Consider the following 24,423-nt stretch of genomic DNA (forward strand, 5'->3'; position numbering starts at 1 on the left):
GCTTTGAAGACTGGCAAACTCAACTGAAAGTTCTTAGCAGAAAAATGCATATTTAGAGGACTAGTACATGAGATGCAAATGTAGGGACATTAATTGTTAACAACACTTGGGAAATTACAGCAAATACTGTTTGGTTTTAAATTATTAATCATTGTATTTAAAATGGCCTGACACAGAATTGTAGTTGGAGAGGAACCTTGCTGGCCTGTGACATATATATCATTTCTTCACCACTTTTCTTTACCACAGCAAAGTATCTTGACTAATTAGAGCAAGATTCTCAAAGTAGATATTTATTTTCTTAAACTAAAACAGCACATTCCACAGTCCTCAAGGTAATAGAAAGAAATATGCCCAAGAAATACCACAATCCAAAACATTTTTTCAAGTAAAAATGAATGCTGGTCAAAATACACAACCATTTCCAGACTCTTTGTGTCATACAGTCAGTGGCTTTGGAAAAATGGTGAGTCATGCCATATCTAAAATGCAGCCAGTCCTATGACTTTGCATTCAGTGTCCTTTTTAAACCTGATGTGAAGCATTTGCAGTTAGCAGGAAAAAAAAAATCTCTGTATAAGAACTATATTCCTGATATTGCAAAATCAACTTTCAAAAGGCCTAATTCTGTCATTTAAGCAACATCATACATTGCAGATTTCAAAGTTATACCGCATCCTATTGTTCATTCAGACAGAAATAAGATCTTTGCTGTATAACTTAAAATCCAGATCAATATTCTACCATAAACACATTGGAAAAAAATTAAAGAAAAAAATGCACAGTTCAGGTTGTTATGCTTTGTACTGATAATTACTTCATACCGATAATTATTTGTATGCTAAAATTTAGTCTTGTGCATTAATTTTCCTTTCTGGGACTCACCTGGGTAATTACATTAGAAAGTAGTCACTGTAGTTTAGAATAAGATGAGGATAAATTTTTGACAGGTCACCACTGGAGACAATTAAAAGCAGCTGCTTCTAGCAGTTGCAGCAATGCCGATATGCTAGTTTAATTCAAACTATACCATTAATCCATAACATAAATATCTTTTGAGGACTGAACTAACATTTGATTGAATGAAGTCAGCCATTTTGCTGTACAGAGTAATAAGTACTTAGAGTTATCAGACAACCACTAATTTAAAGAAAAGCAAGGACATGAGTGCAAAAGCTGAAATAAGGTGGGTAGCTGGAAGAAAAGGGTTTATCTTCAGTTCAGGTTAAATTTCCCTGTTTAGACTAAAAAGCCAAACACAGTAGATGGTAACAGAGAGAAGATGTAGTGGTACATGGCTGCACAGAGCATGGTCCCCACTGGCAGAACAGCCATGGCCTGAAAGGAAGGCAAAGGCTCAACAGCTGCCGGGCTGGCTGAAATGGTGAAGCAAAGCTGGGTTTGCAAACCTACCTACCATGCTCAAAGGAAAGGTGTTCCCTACCTCCCAATGCAGCACCCTAGCCTCCCTGCACTCCCTTCGATCTGCCACCATACCAAACTCTTCACACTGCTAATTACTCAGATGTCAAGATTATTACCTTGGCCCCCAATTTTTAAGTTTAAAGTAGTGTATGGCACAATCTTGGATATTGGTATATGAGGTTTCAACTTACATTTCACAAACATACTGCCTCTGGGGTATCTGACAGGCTGACTCTTATTTTGAGCAGGGACCTCCATACTAGCATATGAATCCTGACACTGTTGTAACACCTGTGAGAACTAAATATTCTAATTAAACAGATAGAAAAAAAGATGGTAAAGGAGGAACCTTAAAAATAAGAGCCAACAATTTAGATTCATGACTGAGGCATAACAAGAGTTTGCTCACTAAAGACAGGTTTGCAGAAGTCATTTCTGAATGCAGATCTGCAAGAGTTAAACATCACAAACCTATAGTTGTAATGGCAGAGGCCTACTTTGTGTCAGTCTATCTCAAGAAGAAAACCCCCTTTAGCTATAGAGCTTTGTGGGGGTGTGGGATGTGTAGGTAAACCAGCAAAAGAGCTTTTTTTTCTGGCTGGACCTGCATCTCTTTGGTAGGAAGTATGTGGTAGAGTCATTAGATCCACACAAAGATTTTTCCGGCCTCTGAAGGTCCGTTGGCTCAAGCCACAAATAAAGACAAATATAACCTAGCAGATGAGATCAAAAGGGCCTCTTGGGAAGGCACACAGGCTTAGAATATGTTTATTGTGGTGAGATCAAGAAGTTGGTCCATGTGCACTGTGAGCTGAGCATCCCCTGCTGCAGCCACTTCTCTGGGAGACATGCAGCGAGCATCACTGAGCAGCTGCAGACCTCAGGCTTGCTCAGAGTCCAGCTCAGCTGGGAAAGACTTCTTCTAGACAGACAAATCTTCAGCCATCCTAGGGCAAAAGTTTGACTGAAACCCCCATATGTCAGCAAATGCCTTAGATAAAGGCAAGCTTTCAGTCTTCTACACAAGTTTCTAGCACCTGTGCTGGTAACACACTGATATTTCAGAGTAAGGGCACAACTGAAAAACAGGACGCATTCACCTTCACTAATGTTTCAACACTTCCGTTAAGACAGCTGAAACTTAGCAATCAGATTTGGTCTAGATCCCTCAAACCTGTAGTTTTGGATTGCATTTATTTTTAATCCAAGCTGAATCACCTGACCTAAAACCTAGGGATTTATGTTTTGAAGAAGGGGAATATGAATGATTTGGTCAGAACTGGATATAGACTGACATGATCTGTTGTCTGCATCAGGTACATTTGGATTTACCTGTAATCTGTGCTCTTTCTTCTCTAGCAGGGAAAGATACAAGAGGTCATTCATATCTCAATACAGTTATCCAAAAAACAAATTAACCGGCTCTGGCATTTTATTTTCCACTAGGTGCTACAGCAAATTTGAGATGAGCATAAGGTAGAAGTGGCACCTTAGTGGAAATATATTTGCATCACTAAGTGTTATTACACATGTGGTTTGGATAATATATAGGTATGAGTTCTACCAAGTGCAGTTCACACATATGAGACTGTAGACTTTTGTCAACTTTGCTGACCATACAGAAAGATGAACTTCTCTGAATGTAGACATGGATATAGAAAGCCATCTTTCTTTCTTATACCTACAGATGTTTGCTTACACTTGGAGTTGATTTTGTGAAACATACAAGGAAATTTAAGTACACTGATTCATGCATCATCCTTGGCCTAAGCCTAACAGCAAATGTTTGCAGCTAGTGTTCTACCAACTCAGCAAGAACTGAATATAATCAGAAAATGTGACGGAGGGAGGAGAGAAACAAAAAAAATCCAGCCTCAGTAATATGAAAAGCATGTACAGATACACAAGGTTCAATATTCACTTGCTACCAACTGTTTAAACAATGCATTGATGAGCACATCTTAAATGTAAGAATAAATAAGACTTGTTCCTTCCATGGCTCCAAAGTATTTGTCAACAAAAATATGCGAAATGTTCAGTACCACTAAAATCAGAATTCCTCTAAAATTTCAAATATGAATGTTTATATATTAATGTTAAAAAAAAAAAACCAACAAACCAAAACAAAAACAGGAAAAGATTGTTTAATAGCTTGCATTGTAGAGGGAAACGATGAAAACTATGTGTTTTACTACATTAAAATGCTCCTACATCATACCGGCTTAATAGCAACAGCCTTCACAGAACAAAGCAGAACTTTCATTAAGGAAACATTATTTGTGTAATTTTTGTGGAGGTTTCATTGCTCTTTATATGTATGCAGTATACGACCACCTGCTCTGAGGACTAGCAGTTTTTCAGAGCCGTATTTATTTTTAGGCTGTTTGCAAAAGCTGACTGTCCAACCCCAAAAACAAAAGCATCACTTTATACAGATTCCCTTCTGTGGATACACTATAGAAGTCTTCAGTCACAGTATATTTTAAAATTCCCCATTCATCCCCCTGATTTGGTGGTTAAGGGGTCTCTCATATAGAGTCTACTGTATGTTTAGTTTAAATTCTAGTGCTGTCATCTAGGCCAAGGATCTCAGCTTTGAGATTCACTGCCCATCACCTTCAATATGCGTTACTATGGGTACTGGAAAGCCTATTACTGTACACAGAGAAGAGCCACAAGAAAGAAAAGGCACATAGATTTGTAGCACTAACAAAAAAGAAAAAAAGAAAAAAAGGCAAGGGGGAAGAGAATTCACAGCCGTCAGTAAGATATTATTTTGTACAATATCTTTCTCTTAGAAAAGCTGAAAACCTCCATGCAGTTAGAACCAAAGAAAAATTGAAGGGAAGATCAACATTTCCTACCCCGTAGTGTCACTCAGAACATATATTACATACTGTGTCTTTCCTATACTTCTCACCTCTGTTGGAATACTGTGGGAAATAAATATCATTCACATAAGAACAGCACTGTCAACAAATCTTTTTTACCGCTGAAATAATCAATGAAGAAACAGCAATCTGCCCTGCAGCCTTCTGCACTCTCTAACGTCTACAATAAGATTTCTACATGTTGGCAGTCAATACAGTTCAATTAATGTTTAATTCATGTTTTCTTCCTGAAGCAAGATGAAAAGACAGAACATTTATCAATAGCAGAACTACAGCAAAAACAAACACTTTTTGTTCCAGTACTACCATCTTTTTGAGATGCTAGGCACTAAATCCAAAAAAAGCCAAAATGTCATCTGCCATTTATTTATCCAAAATGGATTAAGTTCTTCAGATGATTAAATAAAATATTAGTGTAAAAATATAATGTGAAAGGAATTTTTCAGCCAATGCAGCAACCAAACTGAAGCAGAACTTCTCCATTTTTGTTATTTTCAGTGAAGATATTCTTGAAACTATACACAATCCCATCATATTTACATGCATGTCAGCTGAAAACTCAGTCTCACTAAAAATCTTTTCTGTCCTGCTTATTTCTGGTTATCAGCTAGATTGCTGGTCATCGAATAGAATGCTGACTGCTCCTGAGAGGCTGGCAAAGAACTCCCTGCTGAACTGCCATGATCCCTCTCTTGACAGCAAGCATCTGTCTTGCTGAAGATACTGTGTTTTATCTCTATGGCAGGTTCGACTCAAACATTCAAGGCTCTAAAAATAAGAGTTTAAAATATAATTCACATCTACGGCCCACCTAATCACTCAGCAGGCATCAGTGAATGGTTTTCATTGTTTCCTCTTTAGCTTCTTCAGCTTAACCAGCAGACACAGTTATTCACAGTGCAGTTACACATTAACCTCTTAGACCCCCAAATGAATCCAAGTCATTCACCAGGAAAGACCGGGGAAGAGAGAGCATGAGCCAAGCAGGGTTATCTTATGTAATGAACACTTTCAATATTTTGATCAGCTGTGACAGTTTCGTAGGTCTGCCTGTGTTCTTGAAACCTCTTGTATCAAAATGTTGGAAATTTCAAAGTAGCAGAATTAAAAATGGTTTGTATTGGGCGCTGGACCAGTGGAAATGGTGGAATAAAGGCAGACAACATTCTTACATACTTCTCAGAGTACAAAACAAAGTGTTTTACACAGAAGTCATCATTCTGAAGACACAGTCTATAGCACATGCCAACAGACCAAGAGCCACTGACCAAAAGCTGAGTAGAGCAACAGATACCGCATGAAGTTTTGTGTGGTTACTACCCCCTTGAAAAGAAAATGGTTTTATAGCAGCATAGCAGCAGCAGTTCTGTGCTGAGTGACACAACAAACACAAGCAACAGCATTCAGAAACCTTCCTGCAAGGATATGGAAACTGTACCAGAGACAGCTGCAGACATTATTCTTTTTCATCTCTTCCTGAGCACATATCTAAAATTGGACATGTAGAGTAAAAATTTATTAGCAAAATGCTGAGAGTATTGCCCTGGATCAACAAGTAACTAATATACTAAGCAGGACATGATGTTCTGGATGAGACTAATGAAAACACCAGAAGGTCTAGAAAATAGAACACAGAAAGAAAGGCTGAAGGAGTGGATGTTATTTAATCTAAATAAGAAAATACTTTGAAAGATAAAATAAACAGTCTCCAAGCACATTAAATGTATGAAAGGCAGGTAGAAAGCAGGAGATAAAAATTTTATTTCATCCACCATAGGCTTGACGGGCTGGATTTAGGTTCAGTTTGGAAGAACAGTTCAGTTGGGAATAAGACAAACGGTGAAGGAACAGATAACCTGAAGGCATCTCTTTCACTTTAACAAGTTGGCCCAGCATCTCTCAGAAATGGCACAAATGTCAGGTGATCCTACTTTCAGCCAGGGGGATGGACCAGGTGATCTGCCAAGATCCTTTCCAGACTACTCTGATTGTAGGATTGCACATACAATTAGCAAGAATGGATGACACTGAGTGTAGGCACCCATCCATAGATGATACCTATAGTGTACATCCTACTCAGTGGAGATCCCTCAATAATGTAGCACTTGGTGTAGGCAGAAGAGCACAAAGTTCAGTATGTTGTCTGGATAATTAAAACAAATCTACTGATAGAAGGGAAAAATTGAGGGAATTAACTGTATGTGTAAAGAGCTTGATTGCATATAACCTATTAACTAGGTGCCAGGCACATGCCGAATGACCATTTTCTGTATGGAATGTGGTGGATGACCATGCATCAACCTTTCACATGCAAAAGAATGAAGCTGGCATGCCAGGCCAGATGTTAATAATACTTGCCTCACCCTGATGGTCCTTAGGTCCTCAGACCATCAGACAGTTTGGGAAATAAGATGAGCAGGGTCACAGCCAAACATGTTTATGTGTTTTAAGAAGAATCCAATTCCAAGTAAAATGCTTGACAGGATTTTTTTTTTTTTTTTTTTGAACAGTCCATGTGCATAAATGTAGCAATGCATTGAAGACCAATATCCCCACAACAAACTGTGGGACACCTCTCATCTGGAGGGAAAAGACCAGTCAGACACAAGTTAAAAACTCCTAAGGAAATGCTTGTCTAGGCAGCTGCAAAACTGAGAGCTCAATAAGGCAGTAAAGGATACTTCTCCACATCAGGTGATGGATTTTGATTCTTTCACTTTTATCAGATTATGCTGAGTACATGAGAAAATAAAAGCAAAAAGGATGTTTCTTGTCTCATAAGCACAGTTCAGATAAGGATAAGAAGGAAAGTTGTGCTTCCCTTTCAAAAGGCAGTGGACTGAGGAGCTATTGTTATTCAGCTGCCAAGAGCTCTCTCCCTTATGTACAGAGATCAGTGTTTTCTCTGAAATATTGTCTGATATCTTAATTGGAGGCTACTTTTCACATATGCCCATAGAGAACTGAGGCACTGATTCACTTTCTTGCAGGAAGAAATACTACCATAGGCCCTAGCGGAGCTGATATTGTCTGGAAGGAAGTGCCACAACATTAATACACACAGCCTTACATGCTGATGGGCTGTGCTTCATAGAGTTTCCTTTATACTAATCTGGATCATTATGGTGTGAAACTTAGCCCCTGTTCCAAGTGAAGTCCAGTGCAACTTCCATCTGTTGGGATTTCCTAGATAAGAAGGGCTTGAACAACCTGGAGAAGTCAAACTTGCTGAAATGATGAGAGAATAAAACAAACCAAAAACAACCCCACTGAACTGTGAGCAGGCAAGTATGTCTAACTCCCCAGAAAAACATCACTCAGAAAAATAAATAAGAGGAGTCCTGTACTCATCTATTGTTGCATTTTTTTATGTTGCATCTACAATCATAGAATTATCCAGCTCTTTTTATAACAAAATAGAGAGATTTCATCTACCTCTTTCCAGGTCCGTCAGCTGAAATTACTCAAACATTTGGTTTAAAGAAGCACTGTGAGATCCCACTCCAGAGGAAAACCACTGTCATAAACCTCACTTGCACTCTGTTAGGCAGTTGTACAAGCGAGTGTGCATTTGAACCAATAGTGTTAGCATGGGATTCAGTTGATAAACTAAAATCCTGATAAATATTCCAGCGTTTTATCAATAGCTCCATAGTAGTAGTCAGGTAAAATGACCAATATCCAAATTTTTTATATATCACTTCTATTTAACTTGATTAATTACCAAGTTTAGAGTAGTTATTCTTGTGTCTCAGTCTCTCTGCTTTTTTCCTTGAAGGGTGTAAAATGACATTTGTAATTGCTGCAGATGGAGAATGAGATTTTTATAAGGAGAAAAAACGCTACAGAAAAGATGATCAAGAAAAAAAATTGCTGTTTTCTTTCATTTTTAATAAAACAAAATAATCTTATTTTCCTTCAGTCTTGACCAACCAAATGGCTGTTAAACACCTGCTAAGTGAGAGGTTTTCTCCTTCATAAGGAAAGGATTTCAAGACTTAGCTCACCAATTCAGCTAATGTTTAATTCATTTCCTTGTATGCTAGCTAGATTAAAAGAAAGAACATTAGTCAACAGGAGGGAGGCAACAAAAATCCAGCTTTGCACTCCAATTCCAATTTACAAGAGTAGCAAGTTCAAATTTCTAGATAAAAGATGTCTTAGGAGGGAGGCCGAAGTTGAGATTGCAAGCCATAAAGAAATGGCTGGGACACAGACATCACTGGTGATAAATACTTTAGGCAAACTCAAATTTACGATCTAGTTAAAATGGAATATCTTGGCATCTAATGTCATCCCAGAGCTAATGGGATATATCTGTTGCAACAAACTGCCTTCTCTGGTAAAATACATTATTTTCTTTATTTCCTTTTTCTCAGCTTGCCTCTAGTTTTATGCTAGGCAGGGAGCACTAGAAGAGCATACTGCAGGTGAGGTTTTTCCCCAGGTGCTTTGCAGTGCTTGTGCATTCAACTACCACCGTAAAATAGCATCAGTAATAAGTAACAGAAAACACAGTACTGACAAAAAATGAAGACTTACATGTTGTGCAAAGACCTAGAGAATGGGGAAGTGTAGAGGAAAACACCTTTTATTTTTCAGACATTTGTATTTCTTTCTGAGCCATAAGAAAAACAGTGATTAATCATAGCCAGGTGTCATGGAACAAGACAGTGCGATATGTATGTGGATGGCAGGCATTATCAGTGGAAATACAAATCCTACCCTTCCTAATTGGAGATGCCCTTAAAACAAAATGTAGAGTATACTGAATATGCTCATTTTAAGATCCATTATTTCTATTGTAATAATTCAGAGTTCTGACAGCACTATAAGAAGCCAAGAATTCCCAGATTCTGGTTTATTCCTCGTATGTCTACCTTTTCCAAAAATGCATTGATTTTTATAAGTACGACAAGCTGGTTTAAGTCATTGTTATGTGAAGCAACCTTTCATATCTATACATGAATACTAGAAGATGTTTTGAGAACACCAGAAAGGCTAACAAATGCAAACTGCTCTAGGCTTGCATATCTGGCAGGATGACATCTAGAAAACTGTAGAAATGCTGCAATTTCTACAATATAATGACACTACATCAGATAATATACTGCCTGATGGAAACTGTTAAAAAAACATATAAGGTAAGTATAAGGAGAGAGAGGAGGGAAAAAAATACGTTTGCAGAAATATAACTACTGACCTTACATTTGTTTTCCCCTACTTCCCCCACCCCAGCTGCTTTGATTTTAGTGTAGTGTAGTCTTTGTTGATATTGCAGCATGAAAATGACGGGAGGGATGGGGTAGGGAATTAACCCTAAGAGGAAAGATTTACAGATTTCATTTATTCCTAGTTCTTCGAACTAATCCATTTGCAAGTCAATCTTGTCAAAAAGGAGATAGGCTCCTTATTGCAATGTTCCAGGGAAAAAAAACAACTACCCTTAACCAGCTCACATTGAGCAGTCTCTATAGCCAGAGGAATTCAAATGCAGAGTGTTTTCTCTCTGCATCCCCCACAGCAGTTACTGGTTGCAGCCTGCGCACCATGCATTTCCAAAAGAACCTATTGATTCAACTAAACACTAAACACTTGAGCATTAAAGAAAAAAGAAGCTTGTGCATCTACCTAGGTTCAACCCCTAACAGAAGTATGGAAAACAAATAAAGGAGTTCTTTTTAGTCTCTTGACTATGCATCTCTTCCTATATCTCTATGCTTCCCAAAAATTAAGCATAAGCTCAAAAATATTGCATGCTCTGACCCCACACTTGCATAATTTGCTGCTGAATCTTTCCCCTACAGCAGTATAGCCTCTAAAGCTAAAGCTTCATTGTTAAATTATTTGCTAGCATGTGAACACAGCCTGGAAAATGAAATGTGCCTATAAACTCGGGCAGTGTCATCTCTGAGACTATAGCAGAATTTAGAAACAAGGCTGCAATATTGTAGATAATACCAAAAAAAATAATAATGAAATTGTAAAATCTGTATGCTAACATTAATCTTGGTCCTCTCAGCTATGTATTGCACTAATATGAATAGCCATATGACTATTTAGTCACTTCATCTTGGTGCTAAATCTAAACTGCAAAAATGATAGTGAAATGTGAGCTTTGCTAGAGCATCACTGATAACCTGTTTCCACAAAAGCAGGGCTAACGTGCTAATTCAGGTCTTCTTTGTTATTGAAATCCCTAACTTCCCTATCTCCAGATTTCTCTTGTGGTTTTACAGGAGTCAGCTATGCATTCTCAACAGACAAAAATCGTTAGAGTGTAGAGACTTGAAATTATGAAATCGTAATACCAAGACTGGAACTGAACACACAGGGTACCTCATGGGACTGCACACAAGATGCTGTTGCTCACTTTCTTATACAATTCCCCTCCACCCTCCATTTTATTTCAAGTAAAATAAACTGCTGGCAAAATTCCACAGCTGAAAATCACACAGTACAGTAATTTTTATGCAGATCTTAGGTCCAGTTCACCTTACACCAGAGAAACCGCTTTCTCTCCTTCCCTGTCAGTATGCGATGGCATTAAAGAGAATGGCTAATGGGGCTGATATTCTACTGCCACTCAAGCAGGTCTTAATTGCAGCAAGGGCAGGGACTGCCAGCTTTTCAAAACTAAGGCTTCTTCCACTAACTTCATTAAGCTTATTTTTACAGTGCATCATTCTCCTGTTTATCATCAGCTCCTCCTGTAATGAAATGCCCACCTAAATATTGGCTCAAAGAATAACATTAAGGGTATACATAAGTTGAATTTCATGGTATCGCTGATCGTTCTGAAGAATTATAAATAACAGGAGGTGCTCATGATCACCAAAAAAAATGCTTTTCTGTTGTGTTTAATTTTAGCTCTTTCTTTTTTTTTCATTTGGGAGGTAGTGATGGATATTTTTTCAAAATGTATTAATAAATAAATTCCAAACAGAAAGGCTGAGCATCTGACTAATTTACTAGTGCTTACTCATGCTGTGAAAGAGTAGTAAACTGTGGGTAACTTTTTCCCTCTAAGCTCAGGAATTTTCTTGTGTTTTGTAAACAGCAACCTTGCACCATTTTGAATGATAGCTCTTTTTGTCTCTTTTCCCCTCCAATCTAATATCTGTCACAGCCATCAGGAAACTGAGAGCCTTCTCATAGGCTTTAGTTCACCCACTGATCCATGGAAAAGTAGAATCTGAAGCCTGCAGAAGTGTTTGCTTACTGAAACCTCTATTTGCTTATAGCTTGCCTATAAAAACCTATGTTTGTGTATGTTTTGAATCCTTTACTTGCTTTACCTTTTGATGAAGTAGCAAAGTACAAGCTCAGCTGAGGTAGTTGGTTAACAACAACATCTAAATTTTAACAGTGTTGAGTGATAAAATATCCCTAGAGACTTGAGAGGGTGGGAGGGAGGACTGAAAAGCATATCAAATTAAACACCTTTGAGTCCTCAGGGGCAGAGTCAGAGGGGGAAGGGAAAACCTGTCATCTCATTTCTCCAGTCAGCACTGCCTGCAGATGCAGGTTAAGAAGCATGCCTTCTAAGGAGAGCAGGGATCCATTTGTTGAAATGCTTTTTCCCCCATATTCACCTCCCCTCGCTTTCGTAGTGCTTTTCATCAGCATTTCTTCCATTTTTGTGGGTTGGTTTTTTGTTGGGTTTTTTTTAGATATAGTCCTCTGAAATACTCATTCAGATGCGTCACTAAAAACACGGAATAACATGCTTAATTAAAAAACCCTCTTTTCATCTCTCTTTTTCTTTCCAAATCAACAACTGCATTCCACCAAAAATTAGTTAAAAATAAATTTTAAAAATAAAAGCAATAGACACATCAGAATCTATAAATAATTAAGGAATTAAATTGATCAGCTACAGGTAGCACGCGTGACAACACAGGCGTCCTATGCTAGCAATTTGTCACACTCTGATGCCTCACACCATGTGTCGGAAGGTCTGAAGGTCAAAACGTATGGGTTATGCTCCCAGTTGTGTGTCTGCGGAAAAGCTACAAGCTATAGGTCGGCTGGTTGTTAAGTGGCAAAGTGCAATTTCTGCCTTTTCCCACCTTTGTACTGGATGACCATTGTTTTTCCTCCATCTTTGGAAAGTAAAATTAGTTCCCCTGGCAAGTAACATTGTTCACCTCCTCTAGATTCTTCTCATCAACTTGATATAGTGTTCTCTGTTACAGTATGTTCAACATCCATAACTTTCACTAAAGAAATAATCACACAACTGGTTTAATCCTTTTTTTTTTTTTTAAGACACAAAATACAATAGTTTTCAGATTTTTTTAGCTGCTGTAAGCCACATTACTCTCTGCATCAATACTAGTAACACATCCTACCAAGCCACAGTGTCCGTGTCTGTAACCCTTCCTGTACAAAATGCACCACTTCAGCAATCTTCTGAGTACCCAACAGGATTACAGCAAACACATCAGGCATGATGTTATTCCTAGGGAGCCCAGCCTTGTAGAGAGAAGCATAAAGTACAACTGGGAAAAAGAAAAAGGCAGATAAAATTAATGTCCATTAATGGCTGCTCTGTTGCACGGTCTCCAACAATCCCCTGCAGCTTGCCACAGCACCGGAGCATACACTTGTGCTCACTGCAGTCAAGGGACTGGTATTAAGACACATTGGGAACAGTGGTTGTGGTAGCACCAGTGAGTAGAAGAGACAGAGAGAGAAGGGGGATGGTGAGAGCTAAAGGAGGTTTTGGTAGTCCTCAGAGGGAAGCTTCAGAGGTCGCATTTCTGATTTTTTCAATTGTGATTTTAGACCAGTGCCGGGCAATGAGCCAGTGTTTGTCACTAACAGGGTTCTGTAATGGGGAAATCTACAGCAGTGTGACAGCCTGTCACCACAAGCAAAGTAAGATGGCACTCCAGAGTTAATGAGCCAGGGAGACTGTAAACACAAAGAAACCAGAAATAAAAAGAGTAAGGAAAAATACAAAGTGATAAACAACAAAATATGCAGGGTTCGATGCACAAAAATAGCAGTTCTGCACATGGAACTGGCTTTGGGTTTTTTGTTTACAAACTTTACAACCATAGGAAAGCAGCTTTATAATGCTCTCAGCCACCAAAAAAACCCTAAATATAACCACACACAAAGACCAATGGCATGGTGCACTCACTCCTGCCTATTGCAACACTCAGAATCACAAAGTAGTTTCTGCAGCCCGCTAACAGCATGGGACATCCTACATGCTGGCTTTCTCCTGACCAGGGATGGAGAGTCTTCTGCATAGACAACAACACCCTTGCACTGTGCCTGCAGCCCATCTGGAGAGGGCTGAGATACCTTTTGGCTCCCATCACACAGGAGAAGGGCACTCTTGGCTGGCTGTTAGGTGAGCTGGCCAAAGTGTGAACAGGCAATCAAAACCTGCTCTAAAGCAGAAAATCCCAGTAGAAAGCTGTTTCTCTCTTTTTGATAAGTAAACTGTACAGTTATGGATAAGAGGAGAGAAGACAGATCACATGAATGTCAATACCGCAGGACCTTGCCATAAGTATATTACTGCAAAAGGTGAATGAGGATGCAGACTTTGGTAAGAGTTTGAAACTGAGACCTGTTCTGATAACCTGGATTTTCTGTTTCGATTGAGCTGGGCATCCCTGATGTACATCACTGACAGAAAGTGACATTAACCACATCATATGCTGCCAATACTCAATACTAATCCCAACTCAGAGGCCAGGCTGCACATGTGGTCTGCAAAAGGGCCTTAAGAGCCTTCCTCAGGTCTCCCAGAAGTGTAGTGAATACCATGTTATGTTCCTGGGTTTTATAATAGCAGAGTCCGTCACGTTCTTGGCAGGACATCACAATTTCATTATTGGTTTGCTTATTGCAGTAATGTACAATAATGTAAGAAATGGTGGAACACAGCAAATACTGAATAGAATTGTCTGAAATTTGAAACATTTTTTCCAGCATTCTGTATCTATTTAAAGGTTTAAAGATGAGTAAAAAGCCTCTATTTAATGAGTAAATCAGAATCCATTATTTGGCCCTTAGCAAAAACAGAGTTTTTGCTCACTCCTGCTCTGTTTCTTACTGATTCCTCTGCAACTAAATGCACACCCAGACTGCATATCTTCCCTCCCTTCTTTCCTCAAACTTGGCTTTTAACCCAGTAATCTCTTTTCTTCTTACTTTGGCTGCCTCCACAGCTGGATCCTTTTTAATTTTGGGCACACCCAAATTCTAGGGATGTCCAGGAAAAAATAGCCAATTAAGTCATCCAAAGCCCTGAGCATAGTTAACGTCCATTTACAGCATGAAAAGAGCAAAACACCTTCCTGTTGCTTGCCAGTTATGCAATATTCCAGCCAAATATATTCAATCATGCTAGGATGATAACTCCATAGTGTGCATTATGTTCATTTCTAAACCCTGTTAACTTAATTAACTCTGTAAAATGTGCTCTGATCTTAGACCTAAAGCATGTTTGATGAGGTATTTTTCATTAGGCAGAAAAAAGAATTTGAAATGTGCATAGCATTTGCAACAAGAGAGAAGTCTCCCTTCCTAAAGTTGTATACAACACACCCCCAATTCACAGTCAGTGAAGGTCTGTATTGTGTTTGTACTTTGTTATGCTCTTGGCTTGGAAACATCATTGGTGCAGTACTATCCTTCAAACAAAGAAGATAATATTCTGCATTGTCAGTACCTTTTAAAATGCAAGACCAAGTAATATGAGAAATTATTAAATCATCCTAATAGCAGTTGTATTTAATCTGTGTTGCCACTGCTAAATTTACAGTGAGTGGATGTTTGGTGAAGTTATTAGAGGCATAAGTCCAGATGCTCAGATCCTGTAACCAGTGGGCATACAGCCATTTCTAAAACATAAAGAAAAGCAGGGAAAGAGGCTTATCATTCTTAGCAGTGTTGTAGTATTTTTTAATGAACACAGGTCCATACTAGCAATAACTAGAACACTTCACTTGCTGGCAATAACATTGTTGCTTGCAAATCAATCATTGTCTTAGACTGCTTTGTTGTTTAGAAATAAAAAATAATAAAAAAAATCATACCTAGATGTGACATACACTAAGGCAGAGGTTACAGTTAGCAATAGGAAAGTAATCTGGCTATCTCCCAAAGCAGGTGCCATAAAAACAAATCATTATTACCAGAAGAGACAGGCATGCCTGGCTGTCAGAACAGGCAGTTAAATGGGATAACAACTCTCTGCTCAGACCTAAAACTGAAGCTGCAGAAAGTTCGCTCCCCACAGCATCCTGTGCATTGTAAGAGGCAGCTTCTAAAAATCACAGCTGGGTGAGTCTGTCCTTCCCTGTCTGCACAAAGGGAGTTGTGAAGTATATTCTAGGCCAGCTGAACAAACAAAACACAGTATTAAACTGGTGTCACTCACGCTGTGCATCCCTTCCCTACTGCTTAAAAATAAACCACAAGTGAATAGCACTCTCATATAGGCACAGAGAGTCATATGTGGCACAGAGAACGTTACACTGACATAGTATATTAGAATATTAGGGTGCGAAAGGACCTTAAGATCATCTATTTCCAATCCCCCTGCAATGGAAAGGAACAACACACACTAAACTATGTCACCCAAGACTCCATCCAACCTGGCATTCGCCACTGCCAGGGACAGAGCATTTATGCTTTTATTACTTCTTTGAGCAATCTGTTCCAGTTCCTCACCACCCTCACAGTAAAGAACTTATAAAGTTCACACAGTAAATAACCTTATATATATTCTGAACTTCCTCTTTTCAGTTTAATCCATTATCCCTTGTCCTATCACTACATTCCCTGATGAAGAGTCCCTCTCCAGCACCCTTCAGATGCTGGAAGGCTGCTATGATGTCTCCACGCACCTTCTCTTGACACACTCGAAACATATGCATACAGAGAAATCTGTAGCCATTTTTCTGTCATTAGGTATGTTAAAGCACAAGAAGAGGCAAATACCATTACAGGTCCAGAAATAACTTTACTGAGTTAAACAGTTATGGTGTGTGACTGTGGGCTATATTGCACATGGCCAGTCAGTTGCCAGCACAGTCAGATTCCTCAGCTTTTGTGAATGTTAAACTAAGAGTAAAAACTTCCCTGCCACTCTCGGAATGGAAATATTCAGACTCCAGAAGGCTATACAATCTCTTTCTTTTAGCATCTGCAAGGCCAGAAAAGCTACAAAGAGTATTTTGATTTCTGTTTCTTCTTTGGAGTTTAAGAGGTGGGCAGAGTCATGCATAAGCTCCTGTGTTTATTTCTGCCATGGTTTCATTCGATAATATGATTTGCTCCATCCCATCCCTGACTTCATCTCTGCATTCCTCACTCATAAAGCCCCTGTACACTTAGGATTTCCCATGTGCTTGAATGACCACAGCACGTTTATGCAGCAGATCCTGAATACATAGCTACTTTTTCCACACAAGCTAAAGTGCTACTTCTGCTGCTTATCCCAATTCTGCTCCTTTTGCTAACACTCTAGCTATCAACGTTCCCAGTACTCTGTAGATATATTAGAATATTTTGAATAAGCATTTAGTCATCTTCCCAAAAGTTACTCTTATTTGCTTCTTCATAAAATATACCAACATATCCTACCTTCCCTGCAACTTGGCACCAGCAGATGTTTGCTCTTTATTCATCCATTACAATTTCCATTCATATAATACACAGTACTTCAAAGTAACCCTTCGAACCTGAACAGGACTACAACCCTCATACACACAGCTTAATTCAGCTTACTAGAAGCTGCTTGGTTTAGCATGAACTTAATTTGCATATTGACAGATCTCTTCCCCTTTGTAACTATATAGAATGTTAACACATTGCTATAATAATTCAGTGTATATCAAATCTTATTTCTTGTGATGCATTTAGCCACCTATTGTCATGTTAACTCGTTTTCCTGGCACATGCAAGCACACAATTTCATGTGAAAATATTCATGTTGGCACTGAATTCAATTATTTTTTCCCTCAAAGTTGAAAACTTCAAACAGAGGTATATTTACCTCTTCAAAAGAATCAACATTTTCAAGTTAAGGAAAGCGAGAAAAAAGACCTATTCCATTTCTCCAACATTTGAGTTTGCAGCAGTTTTTCACTGATTCGGCAAAGTTAATCAGTAATTTATTTATTTTGTATTAGCATCTATTCAGCATGGGAAAAAGCACACAGCTCTTCAAAATTTACCATAGTAAGATGAAAAGGTGTGAGGCTATTTGCCAGAGCAAGGTAACACTGCTCATTCACTCCTAATAAGAAAAAATGAGAGTACAGAGTCAGGAAAAAAAAGTGGCGCTGAGGGAAAAAAAATCGTACACGAGTGCATAATGTTTATATGCTGTATTTTTCAGTCTCAAAGCAAACCTGCCACAATCCCTGTTCTTTTTAGGAAGTTAAATAGGAAATGTATATGCATCAGAACACCTATTTGACTCTTTACAAAGGTGTGTTTTCATGTTTCTGGCACTGAGTAGGTTAATTTGCCAACATCATTTTCTTTTTCCTCACAAAGTACATGGTGTGTTTGCTGGTTATTAAGTGTTGTATTTACAGTACTGTCATGCACACTGTGTTTACATCTGACATCTAAATACTTGCAGTTCCTCAATATCCCTGGTACTATCTGATGACTTCTTGGCATGAGCCATGCTTTAGTATACAGGTACATGAAATTGCATTACTACACACATAAAGGCTCTTTGTAACAGGTATCTCTTCAAAAAGATGCCACGTGTATGGTGTAGGAGTCTTCCTATTTTGCAACCTCTCTGTGCACGTATGTGCTGTGCACATACATGTATGATATGCTTTTGTGAGTCACTTGCAAGGAAAACAAACCCCATAAAACAGGAAAAGAAGAAAGGAACAAGATGTTGAGGATGCTGCCACTTAATTTCACTGACCTTTTAAGGTATTAAGCACAGAGGCTATTTCCTGCCTTTTGCAAAGTTTCTGAAATGGTACAGACACATAGATTAGAGATGAGAATTGTGTTTACCCAGATATGTTTCCAGTGATTGCAGAGCATGGTAGAAGAGTGAGCAAAGATATGACCTACCCTTTCTAATTTTGTCTTCCTACTGATGGTATCATTAAGGCTGAACCTGCAAGTAGAGAACATCATCCATGCTAACAGTGCTCAGAGGTCTGTCAGATTTGCTGTCACCGACTCACTGATTGATTTTGTTTCTCCCATTTCTGGGTCAGTGAATTCTTACATGTGGCTATTTTGCAGGCAAGTATTAACTGCAACAGAGCACTGACTATTAATCCGGTGTACTTCAGCTTGGAAAATGAAATAAAAAATAAAAAAGAAAAAAAAGGTACAGAGTCTTTGTTGTTAACATATATGTGTGCAAATGCACATGGACTCAACTTTCAAAATTTCACCTTGGATGAGAAAATATTCCCTTGGAGACAGAAAGAGTTAGGAAATACAAAACATCTCCTCATTATAATACTGACAGGTTTCTGGCCTTGAGCTCTATTTTTTATTTCCAGTGTGTCCTATGAATTTGAATGGCAGAATTAAAAAGTGTGTAATACATTTGTGTGCGAAAAGAAAATGTAAAAATGGAGTTAAAAAACAACATTGTCCCAGGATTAAACTTATTCATTAATAAAACATCTTCCCCAACAGAAAAAGTCTCTACGGGGTAATGAATTGTATCAGATTCCCTGAGTCGCTGTTTTATTTCTTGTGGGATTTGGGGGGGGGGGGGGGGGTGTCTTTAACATTTTAAATTAGGTGTTTCAGCTCCACCACTTGTCAAAACCCACGAATTTAGACAAGACTTCAAATGCCTTAAAAGAGTAATCAGAGGTATAATTGCAATCTTTTGTTCAGTACTTTTGTGACTAAAAAAGGGGCAGCAACTCCACTGCTCAGTGCGCCATTGGTTGCTCAATTCTGCTGTTTACAAAATGGGATATTTTGTCTTTCTGATTTAGTGTTTATTTCTATAAGACTAACTTCAGATGGAGAAAAAGGCTAAATGGAGGGAAAAATATTCATGTTGCTATAAGACATATTAACTGCATTTTGCAACCAGAGAACATGCTAAAATGACTGTAGGTAACACCTTTGAGTCTTAAGGTTGTTCTCCCTGAAGACATATTTATTTAGACTTCCATCCTTTCTCTAGTTCTTATCTGGCAAGGAATGACTCCATGAGGAAATAAAGCAGGAACAATGCCGTACAAATACAAATATGCTATTTGCCTGTCTGCCTCTGTGAACTGGTAGAGGCATCTCTATCAAAATGACAGCAGGTAAGCAGAGTCTGTAAATTTTACAATGCCAGTCTGATACACTCACAGATCTGCATCACTGCAGTACTTCAGGCAAGTAGAATAACAGCCCTTTTTCAGGTAGCATGTACAGCTGAGCACACTATGCTACTGCACGATGGAAACACTGGCCTTGTACGGTAGCCTTGCTACATGCTAATAGCCTTGTTACATGCTATAAGGACAGGTACCATCCAGTTGCACGAGGGAAAGCTGCCCACATGAAAGCAAACTACCCCATTCCCTGTGACAGCGCAATCTCATCCTGTCATTAGGAGCATCAGCTGCCAGTGCACAACTCTCCCAGTAACAGTCCAAGGGATTTTTCAAGAATCACTTTAGGAAGGGCCAAAATGAGCCAAGAATCATCAAATAAGCCAAAATATGCAAGCATCTCTCTACTGCAGCTCCAGCTATTGTCAAGAGGCTTAGAAAACACATCATTTTGATCATGGAATCACATACAATTACAGAACATGAAAACCAGCATCGAAATGCCAATAAAGGAAAAGCCTGCCTCCCTTCAGGCCTCTGGACAGGTCCACTATTAGAATCTCAGCACTGCTGGCATATTTATATTCAGGCAACAGGACATGGGCTGCTAAAGTATTGCTGCTGTGCTGCCCACCGGCAGTGCTCCATCTGCCCTGTGGCCATACCTAACATCTTTCCATAATCCATTTTACTATTTCGGTAATACATGACAAACAGGATTTAGTGACACAAATGTAAAATGGGATTTCTCATGTACTTTCTGAGTATTATCAGAGGTCTACCAGTCCCAATGCCATCCACATACAGGCGATGACAGGGTCAGATGGCAGGACCCATTCCCAGGGCAGTCTTGTCCATTCTACTTACTTGGGAAGTACATGATCTCCTCTGAGCACTGCAGGCCATCTGGCTGGCACCGACCAAAATCATGCCCAAGAACGTGCTAACAACCAGGCAATGTTTGCTCAACCAGGACTGGATGGTCTGGCACTGAGCTCACCCCGATACAGTTTTATTTATCAGCAGCCCTATCTATCAGCCATTAAGGTGGCTGCAATCATTTTGTTCACTCTGCTGCAGCTTTGGTTACTTTAAGCAAACTTGAAAAAAGCCAGGTGGAGTAAGAAACATTCTCACCTGTGTTTTAAGAATGAGGATTAATCTACATAAGAATATTTCATAGGAACATTATCAACATCTAACCTCAACCACCCTCACTACAGGGCACAGAAATTTTGCCTTCATGATTTCGGCATTGTCTTCACTACCTCTTAGCTGTCCCAAACTTAAATTTTAGAAGGCTACCCAAGGAGTGAAAGACAACAGAGTAGGGAAATGACCACAACACTTCACAATGTGTTCCAATGGTTATACCACCAAGGCTACCTTTGAGCTAGGAGACATTCTAAAATTTAACAAATGTAAACACTTTAATATTAAAGTCAGCAGTTTCCAGATTTTGTTGCACTTTCGTGAAATTAGCAGTTTCTCCCCTAGTATATACTCATGGTAAAATCATTCTTGATACATAGCCTTTGATAAACAAAATAGATCCTGCTCTTTAACTTGTTCACAGTAAGGTACATGTTAAGGATGTCAGATTATTTGGGAGCCTTTTTTAGAACTTTGAGCTCTAATTGCAACATCCTTTTTAGCACAAAGACTATGACACAATTTCAGCCATGATCTCACCCATGCGGCTTGCAGGGTACTGCTTTTTGCTATACCTAGGAGTCATTCAAGAAAAAGAACAGATCCTTCTATCACTGGTGTGTAATGGAAATGCACACTCAACAGAGATGAAGAAAAAAGCTTTCAACTGCAGAAGAAATCAGTAGAGAGACTTACAGATTCTCCTCAGTGGGGTGATTCTGCCCCTCTATTCCACTCTATTCCAGTAGGACCCTACCCGAAGTACTACATCCGGCTCTGGAGTCCTCAGTATGGACCTGTTGGAGTGGGTCCAGAGGTGGGCCACAAAAATTATCAGAAGAATGGAAAACCTCTCACTGTAAGGAAAGGCTGAGAGTTGGGGTCAAGTAGTATGGAGAAAAGAAGGCTCTGGGGAGACCTTATTGCAGCCTTTCAGTACTAAGGGGGTTTATAAGAAAGATAGAGACAGACTTTTTAATGGCGCCTGTGGTTCTGCCCTATAGGTTTTAATCTAAAAGAGGAGAGATTCAGACTAAAGAACAATTTTAAGAAGAGTGTGGTGAAAAAGAGGCACAGGTTGCCCAGAGTGTGATGGCAGATGCTTCATTCCTGGAGACATTCAAGGTTGGGTTGGATGGGGTCTTAACAACCTGATCTAGTTGAAGATGTCTCTCCTCATTGCAGAGGAGTTAAACTAGACGACCCAGGCTACTCTATGATACTATGATTCAGATTCTGAAAATGACAGCAAAGTCCCCAGTTAAATTATCACCATGCACTCAGTGTCATCTGACTCTTCATTCTTCCTGAGTGCTCAGAACTTTGCAACCCTTCAGATCCAAACCTTTTTGGGGCTGCAGGCTCGTTGCTGGTCATGCCACCTTCCACTTCTTAGCAGTCCTCACATGTCAGTCAGAGCAGTTAACTTTCCACTCTTCCACCACTCCCTCCCTCTCTGTCAGTTAACACATACACTTGAAACTCTATTTAGCATTCCCATTGTATTTTCAAGCCACAGCACACATTCATAAACATTCCTTGATGTTTGTAACCTGATCAGATGCATCACAATTGTCATTGTCAGAACAAAAACAACAGCAGTTTTAACAAAAACAAGATAACATGACCTTACCCCATCTTTAATTGCAATGGGAAATGCACAACGTTTCCTGCATAGCTAAAACAGTGAAGAGAATAAACCAGATGATGGACTAGGAGTAGTACAAAGTCTAAAAAGAAATAATAATAAAGAGCTAGATCATGAGTACCATTGGGCCTTGGAACGTGGTGGTCCATTCATTATATATTGGATGAGTTGGTTTCCAAAGCTAATGAACTCCCCTGCTTTGAAGTACAGGTTCAAAAACTTCTTCCCAGTGTGGGTATTACCCAGTGCGTGCAAGAGAGAGAAATTGTCTCTTGGGTCATTAATCCCAGGATCAAATACTTCCCCTTACACTCATGACACACGCGTCACAAGAAAAGCAACTGGTTATATGGAAAAATAAGACTAAAAACATTATATGCATTTAAAAATATACTCATGCATTTTTACATGCTTAATGAGGCATACCAACAGAAAGCAAAGCTTGCAACATGGGGCTGAAGCTCTGTGCAGACCACTAAGCATTCAAAAGACTCAATGGTCCAAAAAGAAATGCAGAGAAATGAGACTGACAGCTGATCAAAGTCTAAAAATATTAATTATAAAAGTGATGCTTCAGTCTTTGAAGGGTAAAAGAGTACAAACAGATCTACTGCTCAAAACATGATAGGTATGAGACATGTTTTTTAAAAGTACACCCATCAGATGAATAACTTTCTCATAAACTATGCTGGTTTACTACAAACATTCAGGAAAGTAGTTATCAAAACTGAGTATTAGTTTTGAGCTTTTTTGTTTGCTTTTTTTTTGCCTTTTTTTTTTTTAGTTTTGGGTTTTTTGTTGTTTTTTGTTTTTTTTTTTTTTTTTTTATATGAGAGTTAACTTAGAAATTACCTTGATTGCAAGATAATGAGTAAAACATTGGACCCACTTAGACAGCTGGATTTACAGTGTAAAAGAATAGGCAGCATTTTCAGCATATGTGCTTGAGAGACATTGAGACACATTTCAGTGTCTGCCAAGGGCTAAACGGAAACCAGAAAACGGAAACCAGAAACCATAGCTTTCTCTTAAAATTTTAAGGAAAATATTAAGGAATAAAAAAGTACTAAATACTTATCTCAAGATACATACCAATTTGCTAGAACTGAATTACTAGTGAGCATGTGTATGGTTAGTTTGAGTGATTTTTATCTTGTATTTGATGCCTTCGCATTTCCTAAGGCTAAGGCCTCCTTGGAACTCAATCTTGCTAGTCGGGTTAAAGACAATAGAAAGGGCTTCTTCAAATACATAGCAAATAAAACTAACACAAGAGGCAATATAAGCCCACTGCTGAACGAAGTGGGTGCCCTGGAGACAGAGGATATAAAGAAGGCAGAGGTGCTGAATGCCTTCTTTGCCTCTGTCTTTACTCCTGCAGACTCTCCCCGAGGGCCCCGGATTTCTATAGCCCCAGAAGGAGTCAGGACAAAGGAGGAGTTTGCTTTGGTAGATGAGGATTGGGTTAGGGATCAGCTATGCAAACTGGACATCTGTAAATCGATGGGTCCGGATGGAATGCACCCACGGGTGCTGAGGGAGCTGGCGGAGGTCATTGCTAGGCCACTTTCCATCATCTTTGGTAAGTCGTGGGAAACGGGAGAGGTGCCTGAGGATTGGCGGATGGCAAAGGTCACACCAATCTATAAGAAGGGCAAGAAGGAGGACCCGGGTAATTATAGACCGGTCAGCCTTACCTCCATCCCTGGAAAGGTGATGGAACAACTTATTCTTGACTCCATCACTAGGCATATCAAGGATGAGGGGGTCATTAAGAACAGCCAACATGGTTTTATGAGGGGGAAGTCATGTATGACCAACCTTATAGCCTTCTATGAGGAAGTGACTAGGTGGAGGGATGATGGTAGAGCGGTAGATGTAGTTTTTCTTGATTTCAGTAAGGCATTTGATACTGTCTCCCACAGCATCCTCATAGATAAGCTAAGGAAGTGTGGGCTTGACGATCAAGTAGTGAGGTGGATCGAGAACTGGTTGAAAGGAA

The 24,423-nt window shown here is 39.1% G+C and overlaps 1 protein-coding gene across 1 annotated transcript in view; it reads right to left on the bottom strand.

The window, feature by feature from the left end:
• Nucleotides 1–12,641: 12,641 nt before the first annotated feature.
• The window catches only part of LOC136013373 (cell adhesion molecule DSCAM-like), a 93,925-nt gene continuing 82,143 nt past the window's right edge, over nt 12,642–24,423 (bottom strand). The window contains exon 5 of the mRNA XM_065677132.1: nt 12,642–12,820. Within this exon, the coding sequence (XP_065533204.1) occupies nt 12,654–12,820 (167 nt within the window). The 3' untranslated portion in view covers nt 12,642–12,653. The remainder of the gene's footprint in view (nt 12,821–24,423) is intronic.

Source organism: Lathamus discolor, chromosome 4 (genome assembly GCF_037157495.1).
Source record: "Lathamus discolor isolate bLatDis1 chromosome 4, bLatDis1.hap1, whole genome shotgun sequence".
In the NCBI taxonomy this organism is placed as follows: Eukaryota; Metazoa; Chordata; class Aves; order Psittaciformes; family Psittacidae; genus Lathamus; species Lathamus discolor.